We start from the raw sequence: 27,295 nt of genomic DNA, 5'->3' as shown, positions 1-27,295 counted from the left end.
CAAATCTACTGAAGTCGATGTTAAGTTTGAGCAAGCAAGAAATGCAGGATTAGACAATAGATATCATCTTACTACACAACAATGGATAAATGAATGTTTTATGTCAGACCCTTTGGACTTATTGAGTCCTCATTCAGTTAATAAAACAACCCTTGAGGCAAATGGAAGTTTTGCCTGGATATAGCTTGAGGTATATGGGCTACTGCCATTCCTAGTTCATTTTAAATATTAGCCTATACCCCTTCTGTTGTCCTAGGGCCCAAAACAATGCCTGTTGAAGTGACTGGAGATACTCCCATTAACTTCAGTGGACACTGGATCTAGCCTCAAAGGCTTGCATTGTTCAGGATCAAAGCATGCTCACTTTACTCATGCAAGAAGTACCAATGGAGCCCATGGGACTAGTTTGCTCAAGTAGAATTCAATAATTTGCTATCCTGCAAAAATGATTTGAACTATCTTTCAAAGTATCTATTGCATTGAGGGCCTGGTGGAATAAAAGAAATAATTGTCCCTCTCACACATCAGCATTCAAAGACATTTTTATAAATATGTATAAGGAGAGAGAAAGAGCAATCACATTAATGTACAACACATACAGCATTTGAAGTTTATCTTGTCTGGTGCCTTGGAAGAACACAGTGGGTTCAGAATAATACAGCAATGAAGAGATCAATACTGAAGCTGCAACATCCATAAAATACAATTTGAATAATGCTTTTATTCCAAAGACAAACCTTGATACATACCAAACAATACAAGATCCTTCTTAAGGAATGTAAAAAGACACATTATGATAATCTGCTGGGAACAAAGAATGTCCTCCAGATTTCAAGTACTGAGGCAAATCCTTCCGTCACTTTCTTTGATGTAAAAAGAATAACTCAAATGCCATAGAGACTGAAAGCTTTGCATCACGCCCTTAATGAAGTTAATCTGGAGTTGCACAACTGTAACTGTGAGCAGATTTTGGCAATTATATTCTTCCTGCTGCTTAAATTCCTTACAGAAAACTTAACAGCATGAGTACTCCACCCTGGTGTGTGCTGGGCACAGGGGCAACCAGGGGGCCATGACCCCCTCACTTTTAAAAGTGGGAGGGCTATGCCGTAAGGAGAAGTGACAGGGGGAAGGGAGAGGAGTGAGCAGAGAGCTGGGTCTTGGGGAGAAGGGGTGGCGCAAGGGAGGGAGTTCAGGGGGATGGGTTATGGGGGTGGGGCCTCAGGTGGGTGGGCCCACAGCTCAGGCCCTGGTGGCCCCCCACTTTTAGGGAGCTTGCGCCACTCGTGGTTGGGCAGTAATCAAACAAGCCCCTCTCCATTGGCCGCCCCAAGCACCTGCTTGCTGTGCTGGTGTCTGGAGCTGGCCCTGGACCTGGTACACAGACAGTGAAAGGAACCAAAGGTGGCCAGGTTTGGTTCCTTTCCCAATTAAAATGAGAAGGAAGGTGGGGAAAGGCAGAGAGTGGGGCTGAGGCCTAAGGCAACCGTGCTTGTTATATTAAGGTAGAGGAAAGAGTTCTCTATTCAGGTGTTTAGGTGTGTGTTTCAAACCAAAAATGAATTGAAAACAATTCACAAGTCCTTTTAAACATAAGTGGCTGAAAGTGTTCTATAACTATTTATAGTTGCAAAATAATGTTGGAATAGTTGCACCAAAAAATCCCCTTCATACAGAGTGATAATATTCCCTTTGGGGTGGCTCGGCCTTCTGTGGTATGGTCTAGTGAACAGGGCACTATGCTGGCACTTGGAAAATTTGGGATCTATTTCCAGTTCTGGCACTGATCTGTTATGTAACCTCAGGCAAGTCACCACAATGCTCTGTGCGCCTATTTTCCTTCTCACCTTTTCTGTCTTGTCTATTTAGCTCATAAGCTCCTCCATGAACTGCCTGTCTCGCTCCCAGCACAATGGGGTTCAGATATTAGTTGAGGACTCAAAGTACCTCCATAATACAAATACTGTATCTTTTGTATTCCTCCACCACCATATTCTGAATACTTTCTTCGTTCCTCCTTTAGTCAGGAGCCATCTCTGGTGTGCCCTCATTATTCAAATCCTTCTTAATTTAACCACCAGCAAAGGAGTGCTAACTTATTAGGTCTGTTAAAAAACACAAACCCAATCACATTCAGAGCCACCACATACATCAGCAGTGGCTGTATCCTCATAGTCTCTTGCACTCTCGGGAATAAGAAGTTGAATGACACTGGATCTTGCTGCCTTCATGAAAAAAAACCCTTTGACACAGCTTTATCACTATCACACCACAAATAGATATATGTCACATGCTGCAAATCTCTCCTGGCTGGGGAAGAAAGGACAGAACCGAAGGGAGATCAGTTCTGAACTGTCCACCTGATGACCTCGTATTTCAGTGAGGAGCTCTGATCCTCCACTGATGTGAGAGCAATAATAGAGAGGGAAGATGACCTCACTCACTCTTGTCACTTAGGCTCTGGCCACTGGCGGGATATGCAATTGTTTTTCGTTTTACTGCCAGCAACGGATTGTGCTTGATGGTAATTTTACTGTGTCTTTATCAGCTAATGATTGTGTCTTTTATCATAGCTGGCATTTGATCTAGTCTGATTTGAGAGTCAGTGTTTATGTTAGAACGGAAACTGATTGCTGCACCTCTTGATATTCTTAATAGCTTCTTTCCTGCCGATCCAATCCAATTACACCACTTGTAATTCAGCCACCTGCTTCTTACCACTACCCTGTCCTCCTTTTCTCCATCACCACCTTTCTGCTTCTACTCCGCATCATCATCCCCTAAAACAGTATGGCCCTTCACCCATTCTGCTGGTCTCCTTTAACCCTTTCACCACCTTTATTCCATTTTGCAAACATAATCAATTCTAAATGATAACGAAGAGTGGGGCCCCATTGTTCTACGCACTGTACAAACAGAGAATAAGTGGCAGTCTTGCCCCCAAAGCGTTTACAACTTAAATAGACAAGACAGAGTAAAGAAAAGGGATATAACTTGTATGTTCTACCCTTGCCCTCCCCTTCTACTTATCCCCTTATTATTTGCTGCTATCATTAGGTGTGGTATGTCTTAAATTGCCCTTTGTTTCTGCATGGGTGAAACCTTGGACCTAAATCAGCAGGTTCTCAGCATGCTCGGTGTGGACATGAGGGTTTGCCCAGACAGATCTCTTAGTAGGAATTAGGACCTTAGACTGTGAATAATCTGAGGCAAGGATCAAGATGTGATTCTGTTCTGACATAGATAATAATGAACCTGGAATAACTCCATCCAAGTCCGCAGTGTTGTACCATGGTAAACGTGGTGTATGTGAGATCGCAAGTGGGCTTTAAAGCAGCTACCATGCAGTGTGCACGATATAAATCATTAATACTGATCTGCAGAATCGGGCCCCTGTTCAGACATTTGTATCTCTGTGTTTGGCTTTAAAATCCTCAGCCAGGAAAGCAAGCATGTTGCATACTTTTCATTTCGCTCAGAGGCCTGCTTCATTCCAGTAACTACTCCAACCCCACCTCATAGTTTAGAAAAGTAATTTCCATTCCACTGTCTGAGCTTGACACTAACACATGCTATTTAGTGCAATACAGTTAAAATACAACTTTAACCATTTCACTCATTGCAGATGTGTGGAGTTTTAAAATATGGTGTGAAGTTAACGATTAACTGTTAATCAGCTCGTTCCACCTCTCTCTCTCACCCACACAATGAATAAAGCAAGTAAATAAATATAGCATGGTTGTTCACACTTAGATTTGCATTTTGATTTCTGAAATAAGCTTCGTTCCCCTTTCATAACAAGATTACACCTCCCTGATTAAAGTTCTGTGTTCATATCTCTTCTTATAGTTCATTTGTTTCTTTATGAACCCAAAGTCCTCAAGGGAGTGTCAGAAATCCATGTACTTTTCCTGCATGCTACATCTGATATTTGGATCTCTAACTGTGCTAACATTTTTTAAAAAAGAACACAGGTAGCCACATGGATCCTTTGTGTCCACACGTGAAAATCCTGAGATGTGCAACTGCCTCCAGCTAAGGCTAAGAGCAATTTACATTTGAAAATTTTCCTCAGTTCCCTTTTTCCAATGGTATAATGGGGTAGACTGGTGTATTGATGATCCTGGTTGGTCACATTTTTTGTGGGTTTTTGTTTGTGTGGTTAAAATTAACATTTTGGGGGGGGCAAAAATCTAGGTGGCATTTCCTGAATCCCCCCTCCCCTCCTGTTTTAGACGAGCATTACTAAAGTGCTCCCCTGAAGTGTTGCTGTAACAATGCTCCCTTCTGGAATCTGCACTGCATAGATTTGGGCATAGAGCAGACTCACTTGGAAGAATGGCAATCTTAGCTCAGAAGTGTCTGGGTCTGCAGGTCAGGCTGATTGTACAGGGTACTCCCAAAAGAGTTCAGGGAAATCTTGCTCAGAGTATGTCTACACGATGTGCCAGAGCCTCATCTGAGAATCTGATAAAGCGTGTATCTTAATACATGGGTTTTTAAAACACCTTGGGTAACATTTGCAAAAGTACCTAAGTCCCATTGAAGGGGAGACTTTCTCTGAACAGGATTTAGGCATGTCTATCACTTAGGTGCTTTTGAAAATTTTACCCTGGTCAAAATATTTGGAGCTATCTACACCGTCTTTATTTTTAATATTCATAACACTCATCTAGCTGGGTCTAATCAGTGCTATCATCTGCCCCTGTTATAAACTCCATTCTCATCCCATTTAAAGGTTTAAAGAGAAAGGCACTCTTACAAGAATCAGATTTTGCACCAATTTTTTCCTCCCAATCAAATGTTTAGTTTTTCTTCCCTGTCCTCTTCCCCTCTGTATGGCGACCTCTGCTGGGTTTTAATATGTTGTAATCCCTCCCCAGCAAGTGCTGTTAATCTCAGCGCTGAGACCCAGTCCCCGAGCCTTTATACGTCTGGCTCTTGACAGAACTGCATGTTTAACATGAACATCAAAGCACGTTGTGTGACTCTGACTTGGAGTCCTCTCCTTGGCTTGAACCACTTCGGTTTGCAGGATCTGAACGCTCACAATAACCTTTCAATATAAGGTTGTAGTGCGGGATAAATTCCGTTGAGGCAGGTAGGGTGGAGTTAAAGGATTGTTAGCGGGGAGGAAGAAAAGAAGAAAGTCCGTTTGTAGAGGGGTCACAGACAACACTCGCTGCAGGGTGCAGAGGAGATAGTAATAAGAAACAATAGCCGTCATAAACAGAACAGGGATTGTTCTCTAATTCAAAGGTAGCTCGGCTCACTGGCATGCTGTGGAAACTAAACTTGGCTATTTCTTTGGCATGCGTGTATAAGGAGTGTCCTGGAGAATCAGCCCTGGAATCCTGCACAGAAAAATCTTTTCCTTAAAAGGATTTAATCATTTTTTTCCACTTAAAAAGCAGGGTGCAGTTCCATATTTATGACCAAAGTGGGTCTGCCTGCTTTCCAAGTACTGTACGAAACCCTCTTGAGCCACCCTGCTAGGCACTGACTCCTCTACAGGCAGTGTGGAGCAAACTGATTTTGTGAGCTGGCATCTTTATGTTGCACAATCCAGGATTTCTTTCCCTGACTTCACCTCTCTGCGTTTCGGCGCCTTTCCCTGTTGCTGTCTTTCCCTCGCTCCCTCTGCCTTTCTTTCTGTGTCTCACTCTCTTCCTTATGGGTGTGGCCTCTACAATATTTATGAGATCGGCCCCGATTTGCTCAGCTAATGATGTATTCCAGCCTTGGGTTAGCTGCCTCTGTAAAGCAATTGCTGGGAGGGCAGTAGGACCAGAGGGAGTGGTGACTGTAATTGGAAACCAAAGCTTTCACCGGCAGAGCTCAGCTACTTTCCATTCACTCTTAGGTGCTTAATTAAGGAATGGGGAGAAGAGCTCCCGGTGCCTGATAGCAATAAGGATTATTTTACAAAGAAACTAGGAGTACGTTTGCAACTGCCAGGAGGAAAAGGTTTTCTGCGATGAGCCAGGTTTGGAATTAAAGTGTTCTGGTAAAAGGAGCGGATAGAAATTTGATGGCATTGCACTACTGATCCCTTCAGTCAGTAGCTGGGTAAGCATGATTGAAAGTTCTCTTTCACCACTGTCATAGATGTGAAAAGTGATTGCTGAATTTTGCCACAGCTCATCGTTAATTACGATGCTGTTTTTTCACAACTGCATAATCCTTATTTTTCTTGCAGTGGGTGATTTGACGTGCAGAGAGCAATTCTGGAATTCAGCTTTAAGCATATGACACCTGTCCGACGCTTTACTGTGAAGTTATACACGACTTTTTCTAAAACAGTGAAGCATTTCTTGGAGGGGGGGGGGAACTCCACGTGAATGTAACTTTCCCTCTTTACTTTAACAAGTTTGTTATTCACGCTCTGAAAACAGGAACGCACAGTGAGAAATGAAACTATTTCTTGTGTCTGTGCTAAAGGGGAGAGCTTGTCAGATTTTAGTGCAGTTGCTTGCCGGTAAAGATCATGTGCTCGGAATACGTCGAGTTTACTTATTGTTATGACTTTCTAGAGAGAAATACAGAACTGGGATTTTAGCCCAAACTGGGATTTTAAACTGAAATGAGTTTGTGTTCAACTGCCAAGGGGCCCTAAGATTCCTAAAATTGAACATATTTCCATCCTCTAACTCACATGTCAGAGAAGGCTGTAATAACAAAGCCCTGAGATACCTTTATGGCAGCAACATGCCTTTATTATCCATACCTAACAACAGGGCAGGGAGTGTGCAGTATATTGTTTGGATCTCCTATTGCTTGTCACGTTTGTGTAACAGTGGAAATTTGCAATGCAAGCAGTGAAGTATAGCAGTATTTCACCCATAAAACTGATGAAATTAGATTTGGCTAGGAAGGTGGTAGGAGAAGGGAAAGAGGGATGAAGGGTTTTTTGTTTTGTAATTTTTGACAGTTCCTCCCAATATGATTTAGCAGAACCCTTTAGTTTTCCCTCTTTTCCTCCCCATCTGTATTGCAAAGTAGGCACAGTACTACTACTGTAGAATATGAATCCCATTGCATCGGTTAAAATCACATGTTTGGTATGACTGGCCATTTGTTTTGGCCCGACAAGGCAATTTTAACAGGATTTAATGGCATTTCTGTGTTTTGAAGAAGGTTATGCAGAAGGCTATCCCAGGGGCTAGTGGTAGGGTATTGAATTTAAAACTCACAAAGCAGCGTTAATATTGGAATTGGTGCAGCTTGTTTAAAAATTATTTTTGGCAAAGGCTACACAAGTATAATTGTATTAATTTTTACAGGTTTGTTAACTAACTGGGGATGTTCCAAAATGGGTTGTTTCCTTTTGTATTTCAGATCTGTATTTGGTAAATTGCCCGCATCCATGGTTTTCTCAGTTAGCAGAGAAACACCACAATACCTGATCTTGATGCATTAGTCAGCTCCAGATCAGCTGCAAGGGGTTAACACTGCTGAACCAGTCTGACTGTTGTAGAAATTCTCTCCCTCTCCCCCCCACAACCCCAGTTTAGTATAGAATTCTGGTGCAGATTGGAGCTCTTTTTAAAAAGATTTACAGTAAGTGAATATTGGATGACTGAAGCGTGGTAATGAGGCACTGAGCCTTTCACCTCTGAGTCAACTGTGAATCCAATCCAAATTGGAACTGATTTGAAGTTGTCATTATCTGACAGCTGTTTACTGCCCTATATGAAACTAGTTGGAAGTTAGAGCCAGTTCTTTTAGGACAGATGTTGGTCTCACCAGAGAGGGCAAGGACTGAATGGATACAGATACAAACTACTCCACATTGCACCTCAACTATACTCTAGCAGGATCACCTCTAAGGGTGAAGACAGTAGCTCTATATTAGCATAGTCCAGGTAATGACAGTTCTCAGGGTAAACAAAAACTTTCAGTCCCTGATGTTATTACTCTGTGGGAATTCTTAGACACTAAGGGCCACATCCTGCAAGGTGCTGAGTGTCCTTGCCTTCTATTGAATCACTGTAACCTCTTTATCATAGCACTCTCAGAAGCACTGAATAGCCCACAGAAGAGGGGTGGTTCTTATTAAAAAGGTAGCCAGAAGTTGGTATAATAAGAATGGGGTTAGGAATCAGTATATATGGAGTCAATAGACTTGGGAGCTAATTCCCTACTCTATTGCACCAGTTTTATGCTGGTGTAAATCCATTCATATCAAAGGAGATACACTGATGTAAAATGGGTACAGCTGAATCAATGGGGAATCAAAGCCTAGTTGTGTGTGACCATAGGAAGGTCCCTTAATCTCTCTAAGCCTCCATTTCTGTATCTGTAAAATGGGGCTAGTTATACTTGCCTGTTTCTCAGGCTGTATCCATTAGCCTTTGGAAAGTGGTTTGAGATACACAAATGGGAGGTTGTAGAAGTGCTAAGTCTTAGTGCTTAGCTTTGAATAAGATTTTATTTTATGAGCTCCCATTGACTCCACTAGACTTTGGATCAGGCCCTATATGAGCCATTGTGGAATGAGAAAAGCAGCATGTTCATAGTATTCTTCCTTGAAAAGCTACTCAGAAAGGTGAGCTCTCTCCGATATGCAAATACACCCACCAGGGTTATGTGAAGGGAGTGAAGCAATGGACTGAGCAGAGTATTTATATATCATAGAGTATGAAGTATTCCTATTATAAAACACACATCTGGGACTAAACTCCCTGAATGGGATTATCCTAAGCAACAGTTGATGAATGTTAGGTGCAAAGAGTGAGGGTGAAATCCTGGCCCTGTTGAAGTCAATGGTAGTTTTGCCATTGACTTAATGAGGCCAGTATTTCACTTTGTCCTTTTTGTTGTTTCTTATATACTAGAAAATACACTATTTGAAAAAAAAAAACAAAAAGTCAAGGGCTCTCTGGAGCAGGCCCGAAGTTTAAAAATGGTATCGATTAAACATGATGTACAGTATGGAAAGAGGTCTAAAAATATCAACCAGCTTTTATTCATGAAACATTATCTCCTGTCCTTGCTTTGCTCTGCCTTGACATTTAGCATAATTATTTTTCCAGCAGGTGGAATTGTCCTTATTGAAATAAACTCGGTCTAATCCTGCAGTCTTTACTCATCTAAAACTTTATCTCTATGTGTCCTAAGTAGAATGCTTACAGTTCTTTTAGTGCCAACACAGAACGTATCCAGACAAAACATTTTCAGATTTTAAAAAGAAAAAGCAGAAGTGTCATATATTATAGCTTCAATCTGGCAAAGCTCTCTGACACCTACTGTTCTGTACTGTTGATTTTGGGCCACACAATTTATATAATGTAAAATTAGTAATGGGCTCTCTTTTTTCTTTTCTTTTTCTTTTAGGTTTTATTTCTTGGATATTAAGTTTCACATCTGAAGATATGGCACTTCTAGCAGTCCCCGTGTTGATTGGGATGTTTATTTACTCTAGCACTGTAAAAGGATCCTCACAGCCTCAGGCCAGGGTGTTCTTAACATTCAATGGTAAGAAAGCAGATAAACATTCCTAAGCAAATGTTATTGTAGAACATTTTCTTCTTTTCATTCAATCCAATAACTGAGTAATAAATAAGGTGATGGCTTCTAAATGCGTGTCCACATAATTGTTGTGTTTTTTAATTATTTGTAATACTGTAGTGCCGAAAAGCCCAATGCTGAGGTTAACTCTTACACAGAGGCTAGTATTAGCAGTAATTACAGGCACAAATACATTAGGGCTTATTTTTTTTCTTTTCTTTTCTTTTTAAAACTGTGATCATGGCGTAGGCAGAATTAACGCATGTATTCCTCTCCTTAATGTTTGTATTTTTAAATGTAATTATTACAGTGCGTATTGCAATGTATAAAGTACATGGCCAACAATTGCAAAAGAGATCAGTGATTCTGGTTGCCTCCATTTCTTGGTGCCCATCTAGAGATACCTTTAAAGAGACTAGATTTTGCGAAAAGGTTGAGGACTCACCATCTGAAAATCAGGCCTTTTTAAGGGATCTTCATTTGGGCATAAAAAATCACCTGCCATTTTGTACTCTCTTGGTTTTGAGTGTATTGTATATACACTAAGTAGTGGGTATGCTTATGAAATTTAAATTCACATGGGATCAAATGACTGATGCCCATATATTGTAAACAGACTATCAAAATGCTTGTTTTCAAAATGTTTGCATAGTTCACTTCTAAAACGTCCTTTGTTTAAAATGCTGAGTGGTACTTTTTCAGAATAGGATGTAAACGTTTTAAAACGCTGCATTTAATTGCAAAACCGGACCTCCTTGCATGCTGGCTGCTAGCATTTATGGTGGTTCCATGTGTTACTGTAGTAATTTTTTCCCCTCCGTGTATTTGTATGAGAATTTCCTGGAGGTTTTGACAAATGCTGGGCTTAAATGAAAAGAATCGAATGCTGCAAAATAGGCTTTGAATTGATGTTTTCTGCATATGCTGTTCCAGGGCTGGAATGGAAATTTGTGAGATTACACTTTTCATGAAATTTAGAAGGAATTCAAGCCTCAGGCCAAGCTATTTTGACAGACTTATCTCTCAGCCCACACTGCTCAGGGTCCAAACCACTTGCAAGTGTGACTAAGTCATCTAGCCCATAATAAAGAAATACAAGAAGAATAAGTGGGAAAGGCCACTCAGCCCGTCAGGAGCTATTTGTGTTTTTATGACTGACCCCATTTATTCCATTATTGCTTCAATCACCCAAACGTCTGGAAAGCTGTTGCACTTGCTTTATTATTCTTTGTCTGAAACTGTGAGCCCAGTCACCTCTCCAGATATAGGTGCCCTCTGGGCCTATCAATTCCATTGAATTAATATTGGTAACTATTTGGCACTTAATATTCAGATCCCTCTCCCTTATACAGATGGTGGGCTTTGGCCTGTCTTTGAATCACATGGAGCAGCTCCTGCCTGCATTGGGGCAGTTTTGCATTGGTCTCCTGGTGCACGGCTACCCTGAAGCTGGCAGGTCTTGACACTTGAAAATAATTCCCACCCCACCCCATGCAGGGAAATCCTTGGATAGCATAGAGTCACCTTAGTGATTCCTACACCGTTCTACCACCAGGACTTTAGTGTAGTTGGTATGGCATGGAGAAAGTGGGTGTGACCATGGTGTCTCTAGTATAAATTAGAGCAACCCCAGGATGGTTGTAAGTTGCTCCCTGGGATCAACCTGGTGACCTCAATGCCAGTTAATGGGCTGCATAGTGATTGTAAGTCTCTCCTCTCTTCTAGGCAATGATAAATGCACAAGGGATAGATCAAAGGATCTGTTTTCTTCGTTTTTTATATTTCCCTTCTTTCCCTCACGGGAGGTGGGGAAGTAGGTCTGTCAAGATTCTCCACCCCACTCTCTATTTTTTTCCACTGGCCCAAAGATTCCATATGATGGTAACCCTATTTCTGGTGGCAGAATTCCCCCCAAACTGGTAATATCCAGAGACACATGGTAAATGTTAAGTATAATGAATGTCTTTTCCATCTCTAATAGTCCTAATTCCATCCTGGAAAAACAGAGTGTAGAGGTAAATTCTACACTTAATAGGTCATTTCCACTTCTAATTTCCATGATTCTGAGATTTTAGGAAAAAAAACAGGAGTACTTGTGGCAGCCAGTATATCAGGGAAGGTATTATTGGAAAGAAGCCCACACAAAGAGGAATGATTGCAATGTATTGTACATTGTACAGTAATAGGTGCTGAACACAATGGGCCAGATCCCCAGTGAATGTAAATTGGCATTGGTGTTAAGGTAACTATTTTGGTGCTGAGACACACAGTGGCTACCTGGAAGAGCAGAGGATCATCAGCAGGAGGAAAAAACAACTTTTTGAAGTGATAATTAAGATGGCCCATAGAAGGTGTGAGGAGAACTTAACATAGGCAATAATTGAATCTATTTCCCTATGTTAAGTTCTCACACCTTCTATGGGCCATCTTAATTATCACTTCAAAATTTTTTTTCCTCCTGCTGATGATAGCTCATCTCAATTGATTAGACTTTTCCTGTTATGCATACTTCCACCTTTTCATGTTCTCTGTATGTATAAATATCTCCTGTCTGTGTGTTCCATTCTATGCATCCGAAGAAGTGAGCTCTAGCTCACGAAAGCTCATGCTGAAATAAATTTGTTAGTCTTTAAGGTGCCACTAGTACTCCTGTTCTTTTTGCGGATACAGACTAACACGGCTGCTACTCTGAAACTAGTCTGAACAGGAGCTTCCGCTTTTTACAGATCTCAACTGGATGAGCTAGCAAGCACAGGAGGAATGGGCCTGCAGTTTGGATGTTAGCCTGAGACTCAGGAGAGCTGAGTTCCATTCCCTGGTTTGCCACAGTTGTCCTAGAGCCTGTCACTTCGTCTCTCTGTGCCTCAGCTGCCCATCTGCAAAGGGGGGTTAATAGTACTTCTATTAATAGTAGCTCAGGGGTGCTGTGAGGATAAATACATTAAAAGATGGTAAGGTACTCACATGCGACGATAATGCAAGGCCTGTTAGAGATATATGAGGGTCACAACCCCCTTTGGGCCAGCACTGCCTACTTTTGGTGCTGCCCCTCCCTTCCATAAGTGGAGTTAGGTCTGCTTTATTCCACCGCAATCCATTCTTTTGGTGAAGTGCCCATCCACGAGGGGTTCTGCCACCATTCAGGCCCTGGTGAATTTAGCACAATTTTTGTAGAGTAATGAATATTGCAATACTCTTTGTTTTGGGCCAGATTCTGCTACTCTTATATAAATAATTGCTTACCCCGGATTGCTATCCAGTGTGAATAACAGTGACGGTCTCTGAGAAGAGTAGTAGTAGTCATGGGTGCTCCCAAGGCTGTGCTGTGACTGTATTTAAATGGACTGATCTAATAATTTCCACTCAGTGCTTCAGCTATTAGCCATATTCATGGATTTCCTCTGAATCTGCTCTGAGTTCTGCACATCAAAATGTCAAGCTGAGAGCAATTTTCTTTTGTTTTTCAATAGAGTATATGTTTTGAATTCCTTGCTTTTTAACAGCTCTGAGTCTCTGAAGTAAATAATTTATATAAAAAATTATACATATAAATGTAATATATTCAGCATTATCTGCAGCACTGAGTGGTAAGCTCTCCTTGTAAAATGAAAACAGTAAGTTTACTTTTTATTAAGTTTGCTTTCCAGATGGTCAGAAGAGCTTTGGGATGTGAAAGGGGATTTCTTAGCTTGCTGTGTTTGACAGGAAAATTGCCCCATCTACAGTACAATGGGGCTACTATTGTGCACTGTTCTGACAGAAAAAGGTGAAATGTGATGCTGTTTACTCTTCAAAGGTGACAATACCGCCTTTCAGCTTTAATGTACTTCCAAGTCCATTCTCTCTAATAAAAATAATCTCTTTACCAGAAGACACTGCATGTAAGAATTGTTGATTTTTGGTAGAATGATTCTCACTTTTTAAAAAAAAATGCATATTATGAAAATTTAATGATTTTTTCCCCCCAGCCCTTATGGTTTAAACATAATGAAATTAGGCAACAATGACCAGTCAAGACATTCCCCTTAACTCAGGATGCCTGTGCGAGATTGTTCATGGTTTTGGATTGGATTCATGTTTCCCTATTATAATAGCAGTTCATACAGGAATAAGAAGGAAAGGGGTGGAGGTGGAGAGAATGCAATCAGGACTAAAAAAAGAGTGATGCATTTTAAAGCTGACATGATCTTCTAGGAACAAGTCCCTTTATGTTCACATAACAGCATTTGACATAGGGGAATCCAGTCAGCAACTTGTCCCGTTCCATTTTTCATCAGGAAAGATGGAGATCTGAAATGACTGAATCATTAGTTGCTTTCATTCCTTGTCATGCTTTGCATCAAGAAGGAAGTGTAATTAAAAGTAAGACGCTTCAGTATCTTGAGGGCCTGAGCAGTTTTGCAATTAATTTCAATGGGAGCAGGATTAAACCCTTAATTTCTACTTTGGAAATCAGGAATATGTCCCCTTTTCTATTTAAAACAGAGTTTGTGACTCATTTGCTGTTGCTAAATGTTTGTTTGAAGTTCGTGTGGAATTTAGCATTTATGTGCCTTAAAAATTCCAATGTCCTGCATACATTATGCCTGATTTTCTATTGCCTTTCATGTTGTACCCTCATGTATATCTGTGCAAGGTAAAGTCAGCTTAGAATCGAACCATTCACTTTACATGAGTATAAGCGACTAGACAAGGCGTAAATCCATGGAGAATCAGGCTCAAGAATTCACTAATCTGGCTTGGCAGTTTTATCATTGCCTCATTGTCCTGTTAGCTGTAGTGGCCAGATCCTCTGCTTCACTGCTTTTGCGTTCAGCAGAGCTGAGAAGAGGATGAAGGAGGAGGGAAGGAAGGTCGCTTTAAGCTCCCCTAATTCTGGAGCTGGGGGGGGCAGGGGAGGGATAAACCACCCAGGATACATTAGAGCAGTCTAAATTGATACAGTTTAGCAGAAGATTATCTATAATTACCTCATGGACTACTGAGACCAACCCCTGCTGTATCTGACCCCACCAACATATACACTTGTGAACACACATTCCTCAGGGCTACTACAGGGATGGAAAAAGGAGATTTTGAGGCCCAATCCTACAGTCCTCCTATCAGCAAAGCTCTTCTTGAAGCCGGAGAGTCTTGCATCTCTTACTCTAACAGGATCAGGCCCCAGAGTAGTGCAACATTTGCTTTGGTTTCAGTTTACATATAGCTACAATTCAAGTGTGGGGTTTCATGTGCTCCCAAACCATGCGTGCTGCAGTGTTCTGATTCAGTGCAAGGCTGCTCCAGATAGTTTTTCAGCCTTGGACCTTTTAGCAAACCTGTTTTGACTTTTGAATTCATATTGAGATGCCCACAGGGGCGGCTCCAGGCCGGTTGCCTTCAGTGGCATGCCTGCGGAGGGTCCGCTGGTCCCACCGAATCTGCGGGACTGGGGACCTCCTGCAGGCAAGCCGCCGAAGGCAGGCTGCCTGCCCTGCTTGGGGCGGCAAGATACCTAGAACCGCCCCTGGATTCCCAGACCAGGTGAGTTTCACAGGTTTTGATGTGCATATTTCACATGGCCATGCATATAACACCACAGTCAAACAGAAGTTTCTCATGCAGATCCCATCCCTGCTGTCTTCACTGGAAATGACACCTAAGTAATGAATCAGGTCTAAGTTTGTGCAAGTTTACAGACCGCTATGTCTCTCCACAAGGCTTAAAACTTACTAGAACAAGTAAACAACTTCTAAGAGACTCGCCCAACTTCATCAATAGTAATTAAAAAGCATAAAATGTCACTAGAGCAGCAGCAGCACTTTTTCAACTGTCAACATATTTTAAAAGATTTAATATAACCCCTGTGGTTACCCTTCTGGAGAAATAAAGAAACTGAGAACCATTTTCTTTTAGCTTTTGAGCAACAGCAATACAGCTTGTTTTCAAACAATCCCTCATTGTAATGCTAATGTTACCACACTTAATAAAAAGTTCATTTATTATTTGGGCTGCTTTGTGGTGTTGACAGTCCAAGTAGTCAATAGTTTTGTGGTCAAATAGTTGATGGGCTCTTTGGTGGTGTTCATGTCATGAAAGCTACTTCCAAAGGGAAGCGACAGTTGGAGGGTAAAAGACGACTACAGCACTTACAAAACCCCAAAAGACCTATCAATCTGAGATTTTATTTCTGTTTTGAATGCAGAACTCATCAAGCTTCTCTCAGATTTTAACATAGCATCATTGTATTCTGGGAATCCTGGGCTAAATTTTTTTAAGTAATGAGTAATTTTCTGTTCCCAACTTTAGGGACCTTTTATGGGTATGTGTCTACACTGCACAATAACCTCGGGTGCTGACTCAAGTTTGAGCCCAAGCCCCGTTTCCATCCACACACAAATCAGTATGATTTGGGTGAGCAAGCACTCAGGACCCAGGATCCTGATGGGGGCGTGAGTCTGAGCACAAGTCCTGCTGTGACTCAGCTCCAAACAGGACCGGCTCCAGACCCCAGTGCGCCAAGCGCGCACTTGGGGCGGTGTCCCGTGGGAGGGCGGCAGGCGGCTCCGGTGGACCTCCCGCAGGCACATCTGCAGGAGGTCCACCGGAGCTGCGGGACCGGCGACCGCCAGAGTGCCCCCCGCGGCGTGCTGCCCTGCTTGGGGCGGCGCAAATCCTAGATCCGCCCCTGGCTCCAAACCGTGTCATATGGCAGTATGGATGCAGGTCAAGCCACAGTCTTGAGTCAGAAGGTTGGTGTAGTGCAGTATGGATGCATCTGCATGGCTGTAAAATCCAGGTCCAGCTACTATAAACTCAGGTTCACAATGCTATGTGGACACTCAAGCAAAAGCTTGGAAACTTTAAGTTCACAAGCCCAGGTCATACAGACTTGAGCTTAGTAGACATACCCAGAGTGGCCTAATTTTTGGAAAGTGCTGTACATCCACCCTCTGAAAATCCGGCCCCTTTATGGCATCTCAAATTGAACACCTAAAATCACAAATCACTTTGAAAATTTGGGACCACAGACTACAAAGCTCAATACTACACTTCATTTTTTAATATAGAAAAGTAGGTACCCTTGCCTCTGACGGAAGTGACAGCCAAATAGTGTGATTGTATTAAAATCCATACATCTAAATTACAAAGACAAAGTTGTGTGGGTTTTTTTTTTTAATTGTATTAGCCATTCAGAAGCAAGCAGCCCACCTCTGTGCATAGGAAATGTGTTTATTTTAGGCGGGTTCATTTAGCTTCCTGTTTGGCACAGCACAGTTTTAACAAATGTGGAGATAATGCAGGTAATGTTATATCTGCATAATTAATTGAAATATTTAAACTGGGCACATACTGATTTTTTTTTTAAATCCTCCTTTAAGAAGCATTAAAGGAAGTGCTGTGCCATGTGAAAAGCCCAGTATTCTTTGGAAGTGCTCCACCTGCAGAGTTTTCATTGATAAATAATCAGTCTTCTCTCACCAACCCTTATTTCATAGCACAATCATTCAATTGACTGCCGTGGAATGACTTTTGACTGACATCAATGCATGTGAGAGGTGACTCAGACCTGCTTTCCCAAGGTGATGTGTGGGGTGGACTATGAACTTCAGCTATGAAAACTATCATACAGTGAGGTCAGGGGGATTGGCAAGGTGAAACAAGATTTTTGTCTAGTCTGTTCACCAGTGAGTCTCTCAAGCCATTAGAGGAAATGATGAGTAATAAATGACTGCAAAAGATGGAAGGTGATGGAGAATCAAGCCCAAAATCTGGTAGAAGGCTTGCTAATTCAGTCCTTTTCTTTGCTGAATTCACAAATTAGTTTACTCATCAGAGTGCTAAGAGCTCTATTTCTTTCACTCCACCACAGTAACAATCTATTCTAACAGAGAGGGGCTGTGTCCCTTAACTTACTCCCATTCTCAATCCTTGGAAATCTGGATGAGTGGATACCGGCTCTGAACTACCTCTGGTTTTGACTTTGGTTTAGCAAAAGCCAAGCCTGTCCGAGCTTGCTTTGACAAACCCTCTCTATTTTAATCCTCTAGTTATCACAGAAGAAATGGAATGGTCAGTTCCATTATTACCTTGCTACAATTTTCCCTTCTGTTCGCTGTTCCAGGCCAAACACTGCAGTCCCTACTCAGGTAGAGATCGTATTGACAACAGTGTACAATGCATCTTCTGTTACTTAAAAAAAATTGCAAATAGAGAAAGGCATTGACATGCCTAGTATCCTGACATGAATTATATGAATATCAGTAACAAGAGCTGCACCATGGGCCATTTTCTATAAAACAGTATGCAGACTTGAAGAGTTCACAGTGCACTTTGATATCCGATGCTTCAGAAGCCTGTGTGTGTGTGTCAGAGATTATTACTGACATGTGACACACAAAAATTACTCATTTTTATTGGAGAGTGTTGAGTGAGCTCCTTCAGTAAATAAGCGAATGCATTAGATGTTATGCTCTCTCATTTGGACTGGTTATTTCTTCCTTCAGCATGGATGCTTTGATCTTTACCATGTAGGTTTCTATTTGACTCCAGCAACACTCCCTTATAAAGGACTGGGTGTTCCTGTGGCTGGGTGTTCCTGTGCGACCCCCCCCCACACCCCCGGCCTTTTTTTTTCTGTTTAACCTAAGAAGCTTTTAGGAATAAGGACACCATTTGCTGGTGCATTCTATGCCTTCTTGTAAAATGTTACATTTATACAGTGATGTTTAATTCCTAAGGATCCCAATGCATGTGGCATACTTATGGAATCCTTTCATGCACCACTGACAGGGTAATTGTTCAGGGGATAGAATGCCTGCTCACTAATGTGATTTTCATGAGTCACTTGTTAAAATCCTACTACCAAACTGATGGGAGGATTGGGAGTAACTGCACTGCCTCTGCATGGAAATCACCCCTACGGATATGGTTACATCATCCCGATATTGATGTTTTTTCCCCAGGGGGTCATAAAAAAAACTTCAGGAGAGAAAATCATTTGCCTTTAAAATAAACCAGATTTTGCTTTTAGAATGGACTCAACTTTGTACACTGCCTAGAACAATGGGGTCCTGGTCCATGACTAGGGCTCTATGGCAATACAATTAATGATCCCAGAAGTGGTTACCCCGGGGGTCCTTACAAAATCTCCACTCCCTCTCATTTCAAAGTACGCACGTTGACCGCTGAGCTCTAGTGAGAATATTTTCAGGAATATAGTATAAATATTTTCTACCTACAAACTTAATATAAGTGCATTTGCCAATCTATGTAATCCTTTTCATTATATATAGACATGTGCCAGTAACTGGTTGAAATGAGAGAATGAATGAATAAAAGTCCCAATATTTCACACCTCCTATCTACATGGCAGCCTGGTACATGAAGTTTATCATGCTCTAAGGCAACATTTTTTTCTGGGAGCTCCCTCTTAAAATATACTGGCAGCACATCACTTCAGCAACTGTTCACCAGTGCAGTCACAGTAAATTCATATAAGGGAGTGAAAAGAAATACAACATCTATTTGAAACTGTAGATGCCATTTAGGTAAGCATTCTGGGCCCAAACCTGCCGGGTGCTGAGTACTTCCTGAGAGGTTCTGAGCACCCTCAAATTGACAGGAGTTGAGGGCATTCAGCATTCTGCAGCAGTTTCTCAGCACCTCATAGCACTGAGCTCTTAGTACTCTCTCAAAATAGAATTTGGCCAGGACATCAGGACATGACACCCCTATGCTTTTTCTAAGTGCCATGTGATTTTTTTTTTTTTTAATGACCGCAGTAATCTTGGGGATGGAGCATGGTGTAATTTTTTTACTATATGAAGGATTTCTTTCCAGTGCAAATGTCAAGTACCAGTATGGTTGCATGTAATATAACATTTAACAGTTGTTTGGGACTTCACACACACACTTTTAAGGTGTCCTATTTAATTTAGTTAGCTACTGCTGAGATAAATGATTACCTCACTAAAATTACCTTCTAGCATGTGCATTGCCAAGTTGCTTAATGGAAGAATTTTGTCTTAAATTGGATTTTCTACAAAATTAATAGCCAAGAGGAGGTTGGATCCAAATTCTTTCATTAAAGGCATTGCTTTCACCCATTAAAAAGGTCAGACTTACACTCTGAAATGTGGAATAAGGATTTTATAGTCATACGGTAAATGTAAATGTGTCAGATCAATGTTCACATTCTTTTGTGCTTTCTATTCATCTACTTTTACTCTTCCCTTTGCAGTTCTAAAGTTTCCTTTTTGCCTTAAGATCATTTATTTCATATTCCAGCAGCTCTAAGCAATCTCCTATGTCCTTCTCATAGAATGAGTGGCTTTCCTGAACTCTTTCTCTGAGCCTTTTTAAACTCCCATTGTCCTTCCCAATTTCTTAGTGAAAAATCTTTATTATAGCCTCAGCTTTCACAAGTAGCACATGATAGAGAATAAATCGATTTATGGGGATTCAGCTTGGCAAATATGTTGCTTCTTTGAACAGCTGCATAAATCATTCTGTAACCCTTCATGGCCCAGTTTAAATGAGTTGGTGAAGTGGATATACATGGCAAAGGGAGTATGTTATGTGAGGCAGCTGTTTGACCACTATATCACTTCAAGAAGTGATGGTCAGGATTGGTGAGGAGGATTTTTTTCGCTACCTCTTAACATGCCAGAGCAAGGCTGCCAAAATCTATACAGGAGGAGAAAATAAATTGAAAGGCAGATAACTGAATGTGTCTGCAAAATTTAGATAGCAAATCAAATGATGGGATAAATGTGCTGGGAAACCTGCCACAACCTTAGTTACTAGAGATGGAAAAAGTCAAATGCATATGGAAAACATGCTCCGCTTTAATCCCTCCATGTAGATGTGTACGTGATCTGTTTGATCCCAAAGCACTTTAGAAAGTATGGGCCTGACTTCTGTGTTTGGAACTGCCACTGCCACTCCGCTCGGATGAATTGCAAGATTGGACTCTGGATCTGTCCAGGAATCGCCTGGCCTGACACTGAAGCACAGCCACCTCTAAAGTGAAACACAGCCATATTTTTAACAGCATATGCTATTTGGGGACAGGGAATGGAGATGAATACTGTATTCTACTGAATTGCTGAGGAAATTTGAGACGGTAGGATGTACCAAGAATTTCACCTAGTTCCAAAAGCGAGACTGATGTGCCCGTGTGAAAAGTGCCACCTCGACTAACCTTAGGAGATCTAGACCTCAGTTTGATGCCTTATCCAAAAAGATGGTGCTGCCTCCCAACACCAGTATTCACCCAGTCTAAATAAGATGAAGAGCTTAACCTTCGTAAATTGCCAACGCTGTTTCCTGCAGCACCCTGAAAATATAATCAACCTCTGTGTTACTGTTCAGCTTCAACACCTGAAAATGGAAGAAATTGAGACTTCTCTGAGAATATTGCCCTTAAAACATTTGCATGGTAAAAGGACCCCTTCCAGTTTTTAAAAGTTCCTTCTCATTCTGCTGTTCCATTCACTCAAACCTACAGAATCCTGATCATTTCAGTTTTGTGAGAGGGCTTTTTTGAGTGAACGCAGTAATATGTAGAGTGTTCTTAGAAGCTAGACTAGCAAACTGTAATAAAACAATGCAAGTATTGTCATCCCCAAAAATGGCATTTTCTGTTCTATTAGTAAGAACCAATTAAGATTTTCTAAGAAAAGGCTGGCATTTCTTCAAAAAGTTACTTTTAGAGGCCTGATAGGATTTAATTGGCATGGAGAGCTGATCCTGGGCTTAGATTTTTGGTGGGTTTAATGAGAATACATCTGGAATTTTTAAAGCTCATTCTGTTAAAAACCTCACTTCCTGCCACAGTTCAGAATAACTGTATCAACTGCATTATTTCCTCCATGTACATAACCTACAGCAAAGAGAAAAGGGGCTAAAACCTTCAGGAGTTTTGTTGTATTTTGTATTCAGGATATTTATATGGATTTAGGCAAAGGAAGAATACTTGACTATGCAATATGAAGCTGTATTTGTCTGGAGACCCAGCATGTGTCAATATCAGTATCCCTATCACCTAGTTACAACAGCATTTTCCACATGCACATGAACTGTTTGCTACACCAAGAGACTATGACCATTGCTCTTGCTATGGATCTTTGGGAAAATAGGACCACAACTTTTAAAGCACCATGAACTAAGAGTTATGAGGCATCTAATGCGAGGAAGCATCATCTGTGCCTGCCATGAGTCAGCTCTCCAACCTTACCAGCCTTGGGCAACATAAGCTCTCCCCGCTAGGCCTCCCAGGCCCCGCTGTCACTCTTCGGGTTAATGATTGGCACATTCCAGCCCTCAAGCATCTCCCTGGAGTGTCCAGCTCCTGCTTCACTGGAGACACGCCATATTCACCGCTCCGCTGCATCCAAAGAAGCAGTACAGCCCAGCTCATCAGTGCTACCTCACAGCAATTTGATTTGTTCATATCTACATCAAATATGCTTATTTCACAAAGCAGACAGACTCAAATAGAAGTATTGGAAACAAAGGGTTACATATAAAATAACATGCATTTTAAAGCATAGACTTACTTAATAAGATATTTCATGTCTAGTAGAGTATTGCTCACCCAAAATCCTTGCAGCGCTTTACAGCCATGCTGGCTGTGACCATCCTTTCATGAGACAAGCATGCTGCCAGTTTACCTGCTAGGTGAAGGGTCTTTCATAGAATCATAGAATCTCAGGGTTGGAAGGGACCTCAGAAGGTCATCTAGTCCAACCCCCTGCTCAAAGCAGGACCAAACCCAACTAAATCATCCCAGCCAGGGCTTTGTCAAGCCTGACCTTAAAAACCTCTAAGGAAGGAGATTCCACTACCTCCCTAGGTAACCCATTCCAGTTCTTCACCACCCTACTAGTGAAAAAGTTTTTCCTAATATCTAACCTAAACCTCCCCCTCTGCAACTTGAGACCATTACTCCTTGTTCTGTCATCTTCTACCACTGAGAACAGTCTAGATCCATCCTCTTTGGAACCCCCTTTCAGGTAGTTGAAAGCAGCTATCAAATCCCCCCTCATTCTTCTCTTCTGCAGACTAAACAATCCCAGTTCCCTCAGCCTCTCCTCATAAGTCATGTGCTCCAGCCCCCTAATCATTTTTGTTGCCCTCCGCTGGACTCTCTCCAATTTATCCACATCCTTCTTGTAGAGTGGGGCCCAAAACTGGACACAGTACTCCAAATGAGGCCTCATCAGTGCTGAATAGAGGGGAATGATCACATCCCTCGATCTGCTGGAAATGCCCCTACTTATACAACCCAAAATGCCATTAGCCTTCTTGGCAACAAGGGCACACTGTTGACTCATATTCAGCTTTTCGTCCACCGTAACCCCTAGGCCCTTTTCTGCAGAACTGCTGCCCAGCCATTTGGTCCCTAGTCTGTAGCAGTGCATGGGATTCTTCCGTCCTAAGTGCAGGACTCTGCACTTGTCCTTGTTGAACCTCATCATATTTCTTTTGGCCCAATCCTCTAATTTGTCTAGGTCCCTCTGTATCCTAGCCCTACCCTCCAGCGTATCAACCACTCCTCCCAGTTTAGTGTCATCTGCAAACTTGCTAAGGGTGCAGTCCACACCATCCTCCAGATCGTTAATGAAGATATTGAATAAAACCGACCCTTGGGGCACTCCACTTGATACCGGCTGCCAACTAGACATGGAACCATTGATCACTACCCGTTGAGCCCGACCATCTAGCCAGTTTTCTATCCACCTTACCGTCCATTCATCCAGCCCATACTTCTTCAACTTGCTGGCAAGAATACTGTGGGAGACTGTATCAAAAGCTTTGCTAAAGTCCAGAAATAGTACATCCACTGCTTTCCCCTCATCCACAGAGTTTCTTTGCACTCCAAGATATACCAGACCAATCCTTTGTCTTTATTCATAAACCGAACACCCCCTTGCTGTTTTCTTCCTGTGGATTTCCTCATCTCTCAGTTCACATCTGGCTTAGTATGCAAATAAGCATGCAGCGTAAGGTGCAGAACACAGAAAGGGAGGTAAGTGTAAGTTACCTCCTGTGTGAAAGGAACATCTCTGACGAATGGCACCTTCTGGTGAGCTGCCTTAACTCCAAGTCCTTAAACACATAATTTCAGTATAGATACATAACTCCTCAAATATTATGATGTAGGTACTGGACTCAGATATCAGATCCCTGTAAAACCTTATGCACCCTCTGTCAGTTAGCACCAACGAGTCTCTAGGTCACCTACGAGATGGGTGCTGCAGACATTCTCTATAGGAGATAAATAAGGCATCCACCAATGCTAGCTGCTTCTGTATAGCAGAGAGCATGGGAGTATGCAGGTGTGTTCAGACTCTGCTGTTGGTGAGGAAACAAATTGCATAGTTAGCATTCCGCACAGCGCTTGTCTGGTTCTGATCCACTATGACAATTTGGGATTTTTAAAAGCTGTCATTTGATGCAGAGCAGGTGTGATGGTAAGTTATTGTTAAGATGTTGGCATCTGCTTCAAGTAATGGCTTCAGGGCAGCTGGCTCATTAGACACTGTCCAGAAGAGAAAGGGTAACTTTCCCCAAAGTGATCAGAAATGTGACCCAAACGAACGTTGCATCTCACATGGGAGCCTCAGGTAATAAGCACCTCCAAATGCCAGTCACTTTTGTTTCATACAAAATAGAGTGCCTAAAATGTTGGTATCCAAATATAAAAGTTTTGGACTATATGCAAATTATTCTACTTTAAAGCGGTCCAGTGCTCTGCCCCAAAAGGGAACAGTGTGTGTGTATTTTATATATATTTGTGTTTCTCTGTACCATATCTATTATATTCAGAAAGATCCTTCTTAAGAAGAGAGAGAAATCCTATATGTGAAACTTGACATGAAGCAACACAAAAGCAATCTATCACTTGATCCTGCCTACATTTTCTGCACTTAATCTGTCTCATTTAAGTGAAAGAGAGATTGCCTCTTTGCTGTTACACTGAACTTACTCATAAAAGGTTGAATAAATCACTGCACAGGTTCTGATGAGGTGTGCAGAGTGAGTGGAATTAAATACAGTCTTTTCGGTGCAGAATTGTATTTTATTTTAGTTAGTTAGTTTTGGAAATTCTATTGACTCCTTCAGCACTAAGATAGTTACTTCTAAATTAAACAAACAGCTTGTGACCAAATCTCAAAATAAACGTTGGTTTTAAGACAGGCTTCAGTCCTTTGCTTACTGCAACATCTGGATAAAGTTTATTTCAATTTCACCATTTTCAAAGTGTGTGGCCGTATAATATTATATATAAAAGATAAAACAGACATTATATAGTGTGTATGTGAACTTGTGAACAAGTTTTATATTATCAGCCTTATGCACACACACTATAAATATTTATTTTGTGTCTGTATATATATAATTTGTAATATATATTACAGACGTATAATTGCAGAGGTCTGGTAATATGACACTTGTTCATAAGTTTATCCTTTTGAGACATGTTACTAGTAGCTATATTATTTCTGAAACGTGAAAGCTGAATTAAGAGTATCTAGGTTTTAATAGTCTCTCCTTTTTCCTGGTAAACTCACCTCATCATCCATGACAGACAGTTATGGTCCCTTTATAATATTGACTGTGAAAATGGTAGATTTCCCTCGTCTTTCCTTTTCTCTTAAACTCTTATGGCCAGATCCCAATAGGTGAGCAGTTGATTTCAATGGGGCTGCTATTCAAGTAACTGCTCAGCAGTTTCACAGTCTTAACCACCAGTCAGCTGTCATTCCACAGAGATACAAAATACCAGTATTAAGCCGGTTTCTGGTATTGGTACTGGTGTGGTTGTGGGTTTTGAGGGATAGCTATCCATCCACTAGGAACTGGACTGACACCACCACTTCATCACAGACATCATCAGATGGTAACTTTTGGTCCCTACCCATGACTAAGTTCACATGAGCAAACTAGCAGTGAAAGCCTCAGTCTCCCATTATCAGTCCTCTGCAGGGAGGGTAACTGAGATATTACTTTAAGGCAAATATTGGATATTAATATTATAAGTATTAATTGAGAGCTCTGCCACTTATCTTAAACACTAGGCCAACTTAACAGCAATGAATAGAAATAAAATATAAGGCATAGAAAAGGGTATTGAATCTAGAAACCTAAGTGGATTGACTGGTTTAAACTCCACCCTCTAAACCGATTCATTCTGTGTCTCGTGAAGGATACAGGCATATTGGCTATAAAGGGTTATTCATTTTTAACTGATCTTACTTAATCCTAAGGATATGGATTTAAATCCCAGGGCCATTGAAGGATATTAGCATGAAGCTGCCTCAGCCTTCAAAAGCTTCAGGACAGAAGGCTCTCAGCAGGTGTTATCAATGGTAATAAATACCAGTGAAAAAGATTGTGGGTGAGATGAAGATGACTTCATTTGTTCTTCAAAAAGTATCAACTTTTAACATGAAATAATAGAATCCCTTTGTAGTTTTGTCTGCAGAAAGTATCAATATCAAGGGTTATTCTTGGATAGAACAGTTGTTCATCTTCTCTAGTGAATAAAACTTGGGACTTTTGTTATCACAGCAAAATATGCTGCCTGTTTTCCCAGCTGCCACACCCTCTCTTGCATAACTCCTGCTGTATGTGGGAAAAGGAAACTGAAGAGGAGAAAGAATAGATTTATTGCTACTCTGGTTTTAAAACTTAACTAATGTCAACACTGCTGCAGAATAAGGCCCCTCTGCTTCCATTTACAGTCCCCAGCAAAACAGGGCAGTCAAGATCTAGTACTTGCAGTGTATGAATTCTCAGTATGGGAGGGCGGCTCTGTTTCTTTATGACTGGGTAGGATGGTGATCCTGAACCTACGAGAGTGGGATCCCAAAACTGTTTTGCTATTGAAACTCATGGTCATGCTATGGAGAAGGTTAAAAACTACTGCTCCAGAGTAAAACCAGAAACAGATAAAAACCAACCAATAGCTTTCAGGGCTCCTTAATACATTAACGGGGGAGGGGAATGGGGCACAGAAACTTCCCCTCTGCCCCTTCATTTTCAGGTCAATGTTAACAGAAATTCTGTATGAGTTAAAATAAAAATGTCTACATGGCCCTGCAGTTTTGACTGGGGGGGAAGGAGAGGATTTGAATTGCAATGTGCATTAGCGTGCTATGCTGTAACTCGCCCATGTGGATGCTGCAGGCACAAATGAAAAGGTACCTAGATCATGTTTTAACTTAGTTCTAGAGGACTAGTGTGCACTGCAATTCACAGCCCCATAGTCTGAACTGTGGGACTGACTCTAGACAAGCCCTGAGGTAGCTAGTGTGACAAAACATTGGCTACCTCACAGTTTAGTAGGAGACCTTATTCAAAAGGGAGAAGATGAGCTGCAAAAGAGATTTAATTTTAGTGAAAACATGGGGGCTTTGGATCAGGCCCGTAAACAGGAAGAAAAAGAAATAGAGTGAAATTCTGGCTCACGCTGAAGTCAGCGACAAAACTTCCATTGCCCCCCTGAAGTCAAAAATTTCACTTTAGAAATCTCCACTTTGTTGTAAAAGTGAACAAAAAACCTGTGGTTACAGAATACCCTCAACAACTGCATGAAAATAAATGGGATTTTTTCTCACTATAAGGAGCCCAGAGATTGAGTGCGATTTATAAATGGAAGTTAGAATTGTGGAAGTGCATCAGTTCTATTACTTGAAATCTTGGTAAAATCTGAACTCCTGCCTCAAAACGTAGTCTCATTTCCCAACTTCAGTATGTGCTACTCTTTATACCCCAGTTTAGCTATTGCCTGCAG

General features: G+C 41.3%; 1 protein-coding gene across 4 annotated transcripts in view; it reads left to right on the top strand.

The window, feature by feature from the left end:
* Positions 1–5,751: 5,751 nt before the first annotated feature.
* The window catches only part of SEMA3C (semaphorin 3C), a 154,616-nt gene continuing 133,072 nt past the window's right edge, over positions 5,752–27,295 (top strand). The window contains exons 1-2 of one of the 4 annotated variants that reach the window (XM_039518413.1): positions 5,752–6,069; positions 9,337–9,477. In XM_039518413.1, the coding sequence (XP_039374347.1) occupies positions 9,375–9,477 (103 nt within the window). In that variant the 5' untranslated portion in view covers positions 5,752–6,069; positions 9,337–9,374. Of the gene's footprint in view, positions 6,070–6,219; positions 6,344–7,712; positions 7,866–8,461; positions 8,549–9,336; positions 9,478–27,295 lie in introns of those variants that run through there. The other 3 variants (XM_039518414.1, XM_039518415.1, XM_039518416.1) reach the window with 3 other exon arrangements.

Source organism: Mauremys reevesii, linkage group 1 (genome assembly GCF_016161935.1).
Source record: "Mauremys reevesii isolate NIE-2019 linkage group 1, ASM1616193v1, whole genome shotgun sequence".
In the NCBI taxonomy this organism is placed as follows: domain Eukaryota; kingdom Metazoa; phylum Chordata; order Testudines; family Geoemydidae; genus Mauremys; species Mauremys reevesii.
This window is presented reverse-complemented; position numbering and strand designations above follow the sequence as displayed.